General features: G+C 33.7%; 1 protein-coding gene across 6 annotated transcripts in view; it reads left to right on the plus strand.

The window, feature by feature from the left end:
* Positions 1 to 13,074, plus strand: part of METTL25 (methyltransferase like 25) — a 134,497-nt gene that overhangs the window by 52,591 nt on the left and 68,832 nt on the right. For all 6 annotated transcript variants that reach the window (XR_008666705.1, XR_008666702.1, XR_008666704.1 and 3 more), the window contains 2 exons: positions 10,274 to 10,368; positions 12,982 to 13,011. Coding sequence is in view for 1 of the 6 variants with exons in the window: in XM_055342137.1 (XP_055198112.1) it covers positions 10,274 to 10,368; positions 12,982 to 13,011 (125 nt within the window). In the remaining 5 variants the exon portion in view is untranslated. The remainder of the gene's footprint in view (positions 1 to 10,273; positions 10,369 to 12,981; positions 13,012 to 13,074) is intronic.

Here is a 13,074-nt window from a genome sequence, read left to right on the forward strand (position 1 = left end):
TTACATATTCCCTCCCTTGAGATTATATTCCTAGCTGTACTTTTAACCAAAGGATAAGTGAGATACTAATGCATTGATTATATCGTGGAACTAGAAGTAGAAATGAGACGCAGAAAGAAAAATGTTATAAATAGGACTATATGTGTCATGGTCTAGAGAGAAACAAATGAGAAATAATAAATAGCTCTTTTACCATTGACTAACCAGCTCTACTGCTTTAGAATAGTCTGCATAGAAAAAGTCCATAGGTGGAATATATATCTTAGTGACTCAAATCAAAGGTAGCTTCTCGTGAAGGCAGAAGAAGAGGACCAGTAGGGACTCAACCCATATTTACATAATGTGTCAATTAATTAACAGGAACATATGATCACAGTGCTATGATTTTCCTTAAATGTCTTGAATTCTAGGATCTTTCTCCAGTACTTCCTTTACAACTTAAATCATTGTTGATAGCTATGTATAAATTTTATCTTTTTAAGTTATTACATTTTTATACCCGTATTTATTCTAATCATTTCGAGAGAATAGAGCAATTTTTAGATACCTAGTATACCTATCAACCTATATTTTACCTATATTGTCATAAAGCATTATAGAAATGATACCAACATGTGTTATGCAAAAAAAAAGAAGCTTTAATTAAGTAATTAAAGTGAGTGAACTGAAAACAGTAAACATTCTGACAGCATACAAATGTGCAGTAAAAAGTGAAAGTCTTTGTTCAGCTTCACTACCCACAATGACACTCCCTTCTCATATTTCTGTCCAAATGTGTATATGTACAGATAACTTGGGTTTTTGACAAAAGGAATCAAACTGAATGTAATCATCTATTCATTCATTTATCCATTCTTTCAAGAAATATTTATTATTATGTTTATAGTGTGCCAGGTACTCTTCTGGGAGCTGAAGAGATGGAAGGAAAAAGAAAAGTTCCTGCTTGTATGTCATTTAATATAGATATAGTATATCATATGGTGATAAGTGCTGTGGAGAAAAATAAAAGTAAGTGAAAGTGAGGTAGGAGGGATAAGAGTGAGGAGGGATGCTATTTTATATATAGTAGCCAGGGAAGGCCTTTTTAAGATAACATTTACATAGACAGTTGAAAGATGAGGGAAGAAACCATGCAGTTATCTTGGAGAAAGAGTAACTTTCAGCGGGTATCTGAGGGAATAGCAGGAAAAAGCCACAAAGCAGGAGCTTACTTGTTTTTTTTTTCAAGGAACACCAAAGAGACCATATGACTGAAACACAGTCAACAACAAAAGCACAGAAATCCTTTGGGGAGCTATAACCAAGTGAGGGATGATGGTGGTTTAGGTCAGAGCGGAGAATTAAAAGAAATGTTTAAGTTTTGGATATATTTTTAAAGTATTATCAGCAGAAATTATTGACAGCAGAGGTATGAAAAAAGCATAACTCAAAAGTTTTTGATCTAAAATAGTAGAAAGATAGAGCTATCATTTAGTGAATTGGTTATAACTACAGAAAGAGTAAAATTAAAAGGGAAGTTGTTCAGTTTTGGGTAGGTTGAGTTTGACATGCCTCTTAGAAATTAAAATGCAGAAGTTGCATTATGAATTAGATAATTCTGGATTCCTGAGGACAAATCTGGGTTAAAGATAAGAAATTTATAAGTTATTAACATATAGATACTAAGTCTGAGGGAGATCACATAAGGAATAGAAATGATGAAGAAGTACAGAGATTGAACCCAAGAACATTCCAAAGGAGGTTGGGAAGATAAGAAAGACCAGCAAGAGGTTGTGATTTAAAAAAAAAAAAAAGGACAATATAGTTTTGCCCTTTTACTTAGCAATATATCTTGGGGCTCTTTTCATAAATTTGTTTTACACAGTACAAAGTATTCCTTGGAATGGATGTATCATATTCGATTTAGCTTCTCCTGTATTGATTAACATTAGTTTTATAATCTTCTCCTCTAACTTTTATAGTTTTTGTCTCATCCAATTACATAATTTATCTGGATTTATTTTGTGTGTACCATTCAAGAAATGGCTCTAATCTTAAATTTTTATTTTATTTTATTTTTTTTAAACTTTATTTTTTTTAATTTTTATTTATTTATGATAGAGAGAGAGAGAGAGAGAGAGAGAGGCAGAGACACAGGCAGAGGGAGAAGCAGGCTCCATGCACCAGGAGACCGACGTGGGATTCGATCCCGGGTCTCCAGGATCGCGCCCTGGGCCAAAGGCAGGCGCCAAACCGCTGCGCCACCCAGGGATCCCTAATCTTAAATTTTTAAATGCTCTTTATTGAATAATCCATGCTTTGGCATACTGATAAAATGACACTTTTATCATGTAATGTATTTATGAATTCTCTTCTATTCCTTTCATCTGTTAATTCCTCTGATGATACTATTCTGCCTAAGTTAGTATAGTTTATTGGAACCTTTGAAATCTGGTAGAGGAAGTCCCCAAAAGTTCTTATTTTCAGTTTTCCTAGCTAACCTTATGTACTTTCTCTTTCAAAGGGGTTTTACTTATTTATGTATTCTTAAAAGAGTGATACTTTCATTGCTCTACCAACTATAAGACGTACAGGTACAATTTTACTCTTTTTAGAGACCAGGTTCAGGATTACTGAATGAGTTTCACAAAAGAAGAGATTTATTTAAGCAGGGCTTAATGATAGTAGCACAACCATTGTCTGGGATTGGCAATTCTAGATGGCATGACATTTCACTGCATACTTGGTGAATAACTCCAAATAGGAAAGTTAAACAATAAGGCATCTTTGTTTCATATTTGTAGTATGGATGCAAAAAGCATAGACCATCTTTCAAGGAAGAAGATAATTAGTACTAAAAATGCTTATTAAATATTAGCAATTTGGAACAGTTTTAATGTTTGGAGAAGAAATCTTTTATTTATCCAGACAGTTTGCTCAGAGAGAATTGAAATGTTCATCACATCAAACATTTAATAAGGCTTAAATAGAAAAATTTACTTGAGTCTTTCATTTAGGATTAAAGTATATGTAGTTTATAATGCAAATTTATATGAAAAGTTACATAATGTTTTGTGCTTAGAAAAAAATAATTTTAAAATTATCTCATTTCCTTTATTGTGTATGCATCATAACAAACACTGCTGACCAAATTAAAAGTAAAAGCTGATTTCGGTGATGCATATATCAAATCGTTTTTAAATTAGATTGTTAAGATCCATAAAACAGTCTGTTGGGATTTTAATTGGCATGCAGTGAATTTAGAGATCATTATGGAGAGAATCTATATCTTTAGGATGTCAGTTTCTCCTCTCTGAAATATAAATTATATCTTCATTTATTTGTTGTGGTTTCAGATATTCATATTAATCTTGCTCAGTGTTAGTTTGGTTTACTTGTCACAATTCTGTAATTTTTTTCATTCTTAATAGGAAATGTTTGTTGGGTACCTGTCACATGCTAGTCATGTGACTCTTCTAGGTACTAGGGATACAGGATTGAACAAAACAAAGCCCCTGCCTTTATCAAGCTTATATTCTAATAAGAAGGCTTCAGGCAATCGAAAAATAAATAAGTACGTAATGTCAGTTATAAACAGTAAAAGAAACTAATAAGCAGCAGAATGGAGGGTAAGGTATGTGGTGACTAAAGCAAAAGATTTTCAAAACTCACTTATCTTTGTTTTTTCCTATTTCCCCCCACCCCATAATTTAATCATGGTTATTGTGGTTATAATTAAGATATTCTAAAGCTCTCTATTTAGGAAGGCATAATGGAAATTGAGATTATTAACTTAGATGACAAAAATTTATGTCTCTAAAGGCATAATACCTGTTTGTTTTTCCCATATGAAATCATTTCAGTCAGATTTCATTTAGGTTTAAAGAAATTTAAAAAGAAAATATTTTTCCCAAAATATAATGAGAACATGTATATGATCTTGGTTTATCTGTCTGATTTCTTTTTATTCAATTCGACAAAGTTCTGTTGGAGGCACTAGGGGATATAAGTAAGACACTGTCTGTCCCCTTAGGAAGTCTCAGGATCTGATGAGAATTCAGAAGCAATTACAGAGAACTTTGATGCATATCCGAGAATAATATATTCCTAGCTTATCGACCTTAATCAATTAAGACTGTGAATTTTTGAAAAAAAATGAATGAAAAGTGATAAATGATAGATGTATAAACCAAATACTGTTAAGACTAGCAGAGAGAATAAGTTTTCATAACTAAGGGATAAAGAAAAGCTTGCTAAAAGAGGTGATGTTTGGTCTTGATTGAGAAAGATGAATGAGTAGGGAAGGACGTTTTGAGAACTTTGTGGAGAAGAGGCATAAAGGCAGAAACTGTGTGGCTTGTTCTGAATAAAGCAAGTCCATGTGGCTGTATAACTGAGAGTGAGTTGAGGGTGAGAGTGTTGGAAACAGAAAATATGGCTGAAAAAGCAAATTAGGGCCAGATTATGAGAGCCACACATGCTATGCTGGAGTGTCAGATTATTATTCAGTGGGAGACACGATATGCTTTGTTTCATAAAAACATTTCTGTGTATTGGTTCAATGTAAAGGAATTGCATACACTCATCTGCATTTCTGAAAGGTAGTAATTTTTGGCATTATAGTGGATAGATTGACATGGAGCTAGATCAGGGATAGAGACTAGTTAGAAAATAGTTACGAAAGTTCAGATCAAGAATACATTGGAAAAGAACACGAGGAGGAGAATAAACAATAAATAACCTATGTAGTAAATTAAATAGAGAATCAGGAGAAACCCCATTAAAAGGTGAGATTTTAGCAAAGATTTGGCAAAGGTAGTTGAGTTACCAAGTGAATAACTGGGGGAAAATCATTCCACACAAGGGAACAAACTGGTGTATTTGAGGAATACCAAGAAGCCAGAGTGAAGGTAAGAAAGAATAGAAGAAGAGGAGCTCAGAGAGGCAATAGCTCTGGCTAGACAATACTGAGCGTGTAGAACTGCATAGGATATTACAGGTCTAATTCTAAGTGAAATGAGAATCAGGGCGTTAACAGTAAGTAGATGCCTTGGTATGCATCAAATAGAATAATTTGAAATGAATTTATTTACAAAGGGGCTATTTACAAAGAAATGCATTTAGGAGAATTGTGGGGTGTAGTATAGAAATCTAGGGCTTACAACAGAAAATTCCAAAGCTTTGAGATAGGTATTTTACCAGTTGAGGGAACTAAAAATTTTACAAAAGGCTGAAACAGAGAATAACGTATGAAATGAAGACAGAAAGGTAGACATGAGCAGATCACATTAAGGAACAGAGTCTTAATTTTTTTAAGTTTTTGTTTAAATTCCAGTTAGTTAACATTACAATGTATACAGTAATTACATTGTAATACATTACAGTGTATACAGGTATACAGTAGTGATTGAATACATAAGCCCTGTGCTCATCACAAGTGCCCTCCCTAATCCTCATCACCTATTTAACCCATCGCCCCCAATCCACCTCCATTCTGGTAACCATCAGTTTGTTCTCTATAGTTAAGAGTCTGTTTCTTGGTTTTCTATCTGAAAGCATAAGAAGGATGTGTTAAACCAGGAAATGAACGGATGAGGTTTATATTCTAAAAGATCACCTCGCAATATTGAAACTGAGGTAAAAAGGAACAAGAGTGTGTGTTGTTAGCCAATCGAGGCCTTCATAGCAATTTCATCATATGGTAGTTTGGGATAGTGGACATAGAGAATATGAATGGATTTGAGGAATATTCAGGAGAAAAATAAACTGAAATTTCTAAAACAGGCTATGTATGAGGAAGTATCTGAGAACATTCCTGAATTTTTTGATTCATGTAAATGAATAAATGTCGATGCCAGTCATGGAAATAGGAAACTTTAGGATATCTTGTTTTGTATCATTCAGTTATTTAGATTTTGGACATGTTGATTATCAAATGCCAATGAAATACCTATTTGGAGGTAATAGTTAAGCTATTGGTGATGTAGAATTAGATCTTAGAGAAGAGGTTGGAAACATAATTTAGAAATTGGATTAGGGGGATCCCTGGGTGGCACAGCGGTTTGGCGCCTGCCTTTGGCCCAGGGCGCGATCCTGGAGACCCGGGATCGAATCCCATGTCGGGCTCCCGGTGCATGGAGCCTGCTTCTCCCTCTGCCTATGTCTCTGCCTCTCTCTCTCTCTCTCTCTCTCTCTCTCTGTGTGTGACTATCATAAATAAATAAAAATTAAAAAAAAATAAAAATAAAAAAAATAAAAAAAGAAATTGGATTAGGTTGAATAGTGTCTTTCATAAAGTCATGTCGACCCGGAACCTCAGAATGTGATCTCATTTAGAAATAGGGTATTTATAGATGTAATTAGTTGAGATGAGGTCATACTGGAATAGGGTGGACCTTAATTCCAATGGTGAGTGACCTTATAAGAAGAGGGAGGATACACAGAGACACAGAGGAAAGACAGCCATGTGAAAACAGAGGCAGAAACTGGAATGGTACAGCTACAAGCCAAGGTTGCCGGCAACCGCCAGAAGCTAAGAAGGGGCAAGAAAAGGATTCTTCCCCTGGAGCATTCCTAGAGAGCGTGACCTTGATTTCAGACTTCTAGCTTCCAGAACTGCAAGAGAATACCTTCCTGTTTTAAGCTACCAAATATGTGGTAATTTGTTACAGTAGCCCAAAGAAATTAATACATGGGTCGTTAGTATATATTGAGGTATGGGTAAGATATAGGTATACTAGGGAAAGTATAGAGAAGTTACACACTGACTCTCACTGATAGTCCCCTCAGACTCATTTTGGGCAATTTTGACAGTTACATTATGGCCAGATTGTGTTACAGCATTAAGCCTGAGCAAATGAGATACTTGGTTACCAAACAAGTTGAAATTATTACCTATTTTATTCTATCTAGCTGCTTCATACATTTATTTACCAACTGTAAGTATTAGAGTTCGTGAATCCTTCAAAAAAGTTTAAAGGGAGATAGGATTAATTCTTATGAACATTCAGTAGACAGAAAATAACAAACTATCAGGGGATAGGAAGAGTGTTAGGCCACAAATAAGAGAGCATGGTATCATGGAACCAGAGGGAGAGAGTATTATAAGGAGGAGTATCGGACCCTCCTGAAAATCCACAGTTAAGAAAAATACCCATTAGGTTTGGTCTCATAGATGCTAGTGAGATAAACAAGAGCTATTGGAGTGACATGGTTAGATGTATCTATTTTAGAAAGATAATGTTACTTGTAATACAAAGGATGAGCAAGACTAAAGGAAAGAAAAAAAAGATTTAAGTAAGTATTGCATTTACCCAGTCAAGAGCTAATGAAGATTGAAAATGAAAAGGAGGTATAATTAAGAGGTTGTATATATAAGAGCTTGAGGCTTAAAGGAAAAAAATAATAGAAGATGGTTCTCAAGTTCAAACTTGCTTAATTCAGGGGATAATAATATTAACACAGGAAGTAAGACTAGTAGAATCTCTCCTTTTATGAGATTAATGGATTTCTAAAGCTAACAAAGAAGAAATGGGATAGAAGAAAAAAAAAAACAAAAACAGGAGACTTCATCTATTCCAAAATTATCATTTAAAGATAGCATGGAAGTGAGCCTAGAGAAAAGCAGCTGATAAGGGCGGTTAGAGTTCAGTTTGACTAGATTTGAATGTATGAACACAGTTAAATAGGAGATTGATAACATAACTATAGAAACAGCGAACTCTGGGACTTTGATTCAGGACATAGAAGTGAGCCTCCTGCTTCACTGCAGTCAGACTGAAGCTGGTGAAATAGATTCCAAAGATAATATTGAACCTATACGTGAAAGGCTCTGTTTGAGTTTGATGATGTCCTGCCTCCGTATCAGTTGCTTGCACTTACTCTTAAAAAATGAGCAGAGCTGTGAGGCCACCATGACCTCAATCACAGAGGAAACTGATGTAGCTTCAGAAAACTTGAAGGAGATTCCACAACCACCAGATGTCCAAAGGAGGCAGGCTTTGATGGATTATTTTACATAACCCTGAACCAAGGCTGGCAATTCCTATTATCTATAAGGCCTAGAATCTTAGATGCTTTGGCTAGAGATTCAGGGAGCCATATATATCAAGTGCCTTCATAGTTCCGTAGGGTTAGAGAGGGAGCTCTTTTATGTACAAAAAGTACTCTTCTGTAAGCTGTTTTTGTGGTGGGAAAAAGTAGTTTTGTGAGCCATTAGGAACACCATAGCTCTTCTCTACACCCATCATCTTCATCACCACAAGTTAGTGAATATGCAATAAAACCATCTTTTTTGTTTTGTTTTGTTTTGTTTTGTTTTGTTTTGTTTTGTTTGCAGAAAGACCACCCTTTACTAGCCTCCATTTTTCTAATGACAGCCCCATGTGCTCAACAGCCTTACTGTTGGCTTCCATGTTTTGTCATCTGAAATCAAGAAGTACCCCAGGGTCTTATATGTAGGACCTGCCTTCATCTTCCCTTTATTACTAGACACCAACAGGAATTCCAGAACTCTGTATTCCTCTGAGTAATTACCATCCATCTTGCCCCTACCACATACTCACAGCTTCACCACTGTCTTTCTAGGGACTTCAGTACTATCCCATTATGCCTTTGATATCTATTCCTGTCTACAAGGAACAAGAAGAGAATGGATGAGGGAAGATCCAAATATTTTATTAGTTAGCACCTTTTTATTCTGAATAACATAGTATAAACCTGTCTCTAGCCCCTTACCCTTTACAATAAGATCTAGGTATTTCTCTTTTTGTTTATAGGAAGAAAAAAAAAACTGACTTAATTCTTTCATTTAGTAGTAATCATGTCTCAGTAAAGTTGTTAAGCCTTAACAAAAACTCAAACTGCTATTTCAAGTCATCTTGGAAATAGAAGTAGTCCAAGGGTCCCCGGGACCTGGATTGGCTTCAAGGGCTCCACAAGTCCTGTGCATTTGTAATTGAAATTGTTTATATAGCTTGGTGGTTAAGAGCATGGCCTCTGGAGACAAATTGCCTACCTTTAAATCCTACCCCACTATGTGGTAGATTTTGCAATTTAGGCAATTTACTTAACCTGCCTGTGCTTAGTTTCCCTAGCTAAACCATGAGAATAACAGTGTACCTACTTCATAGAGTTGCTGTAGAGACTAAAGCTTAAATACACTTACGGCATTTACAATAGTGCCTCATAATATACAGTGCTATATAAACACTAGTAGTATTATTTATATTCCCAAGGGAAGGTCTTTATCTTCCAATTAGTTATCAGTAAGGTCTATTACAAATCTTAATTTATGTACTGAAAGAAACCACTTTCACAGGCTTATGATCTGCATGAAATTTAAACTTTCACTATTTTAATCAAAAGTCATCTGATACTTCATAACAGAGAAATTTACTTAGTGGAATTTACTTCAACAATATTTTCTTTTAAAGCATTTTTTTGTTTTGTTTTAAAGGTTCTAATTCTATCTTTACTTTTAACCTAATAAAAATTTTGTATTTTTTTAATTGTCATAGCCTTGATAAAATTTAAGCTCTTATTTTTCAAGCTTCAATTTAAAAAAGAAATGTGTTTTCCTTTTCAAAATACCTCTGTAATTCATACTTCTGCAGTAAGGGTTTTAGCATCAGCAAATTGCATATGCAACTCTGTAAGTGAGTTGGGCAAAAGATAGGTGTGATTAAGCAGTGAATGTTGATTTTGTTGTTGTTACTTAAACCATATATGCAACTGAGCCAAATTGGATCACAATTGAAAATATTGCAGCTTTTTCATGTAATGAAGAAAGAAGAGCTTATACAGCTGTTCTTTTTCTGGAAAGTGAATATAGTGGCTGAAAAAAAAATTGAGGCTTCATCATTATTAGGGATGAATTAATATTGTTCTACAGTAAATTAACAAATGTCATTTAACAAATCTTTTTTTTTTTAAGAAAGTCAAGTCAGCAGTAAATATCCAGTATCTCATTACTTATTTCCTAAGTTGTACTGAACATAAAGAATACTTCCATTTTAAATTGCTTTTGCTAAATCTTAGAAAGATAGTTTTGGCAGATTGGTTAATATCAAACCTAAAAGCTTAAACACAAAACAGCTATTGTTGAAAATACCACTTTCATAACATTAATATGCTTTCAATTAACAGATTGGAATGAAGTGTTAAACATTACTACCTCTATGTTTAACTACTATATGACTCTCAATGACTGCTTTTCTTTCTCAATGGATTGTTTACTTTAACTGAAAAAGGAAGAATCTTATTTAAATAATCCATATTTTTTCCCTCTCTGCAGAAAGTACCCAAGAAAAGTGGGGATTTCCAATGTGCCAGTATTTAAAGGAAGAGAGATGGTGCTGTGGTCGTAATGCCAGAATGTCAGCATGTTTGGTATGATTATATTTCTTTCTGGACTAAGGGCTTTATCCAGATGTTGCATAATTTATTATTGTTGGCTAATATCATGAATTAAATGCCAAGTTTTACAGAGCATCATTATTAATGCTTTTGTGCATTGCAAATTTTGAGAAAAAAATGACTTGCCCTTCCAACATTGTCTACTACTTTACACACATTGTGATAACAATTTATAGTTGTACTTTTTACATATAATTTGTATATATAATTACTTTAATTTTCATATAAAATGTATCAACTACCAAGCATTAAATACAGAATCAGTTCAGTGCTTTTATTCATAGTTCCATGGTGTGTTTATGTGTGTTTGTAGTAGATCATTTGGTCTCTTAATTTCTTACAGAATGGGAAAAATATTAATAAGCCACCTACGATATGAAGTAGCTGTCTAATTAAATAAAACCTTTAATGTGCCTGATTTGGCTAGCGTCCTTAAACCTGATAACTTTAGCCTGTGATATTCTCTGTTCATGGTGCTGTGTTAGTTTACAAAGGATAGATGCAAGTTAAAAAGTGTAAGTTATTTTTTTTGTTAGAAATTTAAAATATAGTTGATTGAATAATGTGTTTAATGTCCAAGCCCAAGATAAATTAATTATTCTGTGGCCGTTATTTCTATGCCAGTTACACAGCAATATAAAAAGTAGTACACCAGTGTTCTAGGTCATGTATCCTAGAATTATTTTAGAAATCAGTTTATGCTCAAATAATTTTTGTAAATCTTCTTAAATTGCTTTTCTTGGAAATTGTCTTGTTCTTTCATTATATTTGTTAGTGATATATGTTCAGGGTCATGTTCGAATGGACAGGTAATTCTTCGAATGACTTGGTCCTAAGAATGCTGGCAGCCAGGGTTATACCATCCAGACAAGAAATTAAAAGAGTTGTTCCTAAAGAATCTGACTAGCCTGAGAAAAAAGACCTAATGATGATTTAGCATCAGAGATTCTAAAATAAAGCAGGACCTTTATAATGAAGCCCACAATTAACAGTCCTCTCTCATAAGCACATTACTTCTAATCAGTTTTATGATATTCTCATTTTAATTACCAGCAAACAGCCAAGAATCACTAGATGTCTCTTAAAGAAAGTCTCATGTGAAAGAACAAATGTCAGATAAACAGAAGAAAAGAAACTTGGAGAAAATGGAGACTATACAAAATAAACTAAAGTAAAATAACTGTTAATTAATATCTTTTAGATGAAAGGATATACTGCATTCACAAAACAAAAATATTTGCTATAAAAATAAACATTCAAAGCAAAAAGAAGCATTTTTGAAAAATAAATTTCAGAATATAGAATGTATAGACCACACTGCACTTAACAACTTTTCCTGACCAACGTCAGCTTCCTATGGAATACCCCTCTCCTTGGCTCCATCCCAGTCCCTGGCTACTTTGGCTTTTTTATTGGATGCCGAGGAACATTTTTTTGGTACATATTTTTTTGTTGCCTTTTGCTCCGTAACTGACCTTTTCCACCAATAAGGCCTCAGGGGTTAAAAAGAGAAAAAGAGACCTTTCTGGTGACACTTTTGAGATAAATTGTTAATGGTACTAACCAGAGATTTTAATTAGATTAGCACAATCTTGTCAACATACTTTAACTCTGATAAAACTGCAAAATATTTCAGATTAGTATGAAAGGAACACTTGGTTTATTTTCTTCATTATCTTTATTTATTGGCCAAGAAAAATACTGATATTTATAAGAAACTTTTTATCACCTACCTGGTTATCTTTTATTATGTCATCATAATTTATCATTTGTATTTCTCAAATCCCTTATCAGTAACACATACTAAAAGTAGTCTCGTGTTGACTACTTTTAACGAGTTATACTTATCTAAAAGCAGATACTTTTATTAACACCAATTTATTAAAAATTCTTGTTTCTTTGTTCAATTCAGCCTTTTAGCAAAAGCCATAACAAAAAATCTAATCTGAAATGAGCACAAACAGTACCATAAATGAAAATCAATGTTTTCTTCAATAATAAACTTATTCTGGGCTTGTTGTTTAATTTAATATGAAAATTATATAATAGCTTTCTCTTATATTCATACATCTGTGGTTCTAGATGATCAGTAAAAGTATGCCTCAAGTCAATGGAAAAATTGCAATTTTTTTCTTCAAACAATTTCTGTGAAGCAACTTTCTATACAGTGAAGTCATTTTTCCACTAAATCTTCATGGTGTGAGGGCAGGAAAAGCTAGTTAGGGTTCAAAGAACAAGTTTCTACTTCCTGCCCACTTGCTAAAACTAGCTATACAACTTGCGGCAAGTTACTTTACCTTGTCATTGAGCTTGTGCAGCTGCAAAAATTGTACTTACATAGGATAATTTGTAAATTATCTTTAGTTTTAGGAGTATATGATTTCAGCTATATCTAACAAGTAAACCGGTTAACATTCCTTAATGATAGTAATACTTTTAAATGTTTAAACTTAGATGTTATCACTTAATTAATACTTTTAAATGTCTCTTTTATAAGCCCTTATACAGTGTGTTTATAAGTCTTATAAGGTAAGACTAAATATATGAGTAGTCTCTTATTTTTTTCTTCTTATTTTTTCTCCAAAGGCTTTGGAACGGGTTGCAGTTGGCCAAGGGGTAGGTAGGAATGTTTACTCTAATGTAGCAGATGGACATGATAGTTTAAGTACTCTTCATACT

This window comes from Nyctereutes procyonoides, unplaced genomic scaffold (genome assembly GCF_905146905.1).
Source record: "Nyctereutes procyonoides isolate TBG_1078 unplaced genomic scaffold, NYPRO_anot_genome, whole genome shotgun sequence".
Classification (NCBI taxonomy): domain Eukaryota; kingdom Metazoa; phylum Chordata; class Mammalia; order Carnivora; family Canidae; genus Nyctereutes; species Nyctereutes procyonoides.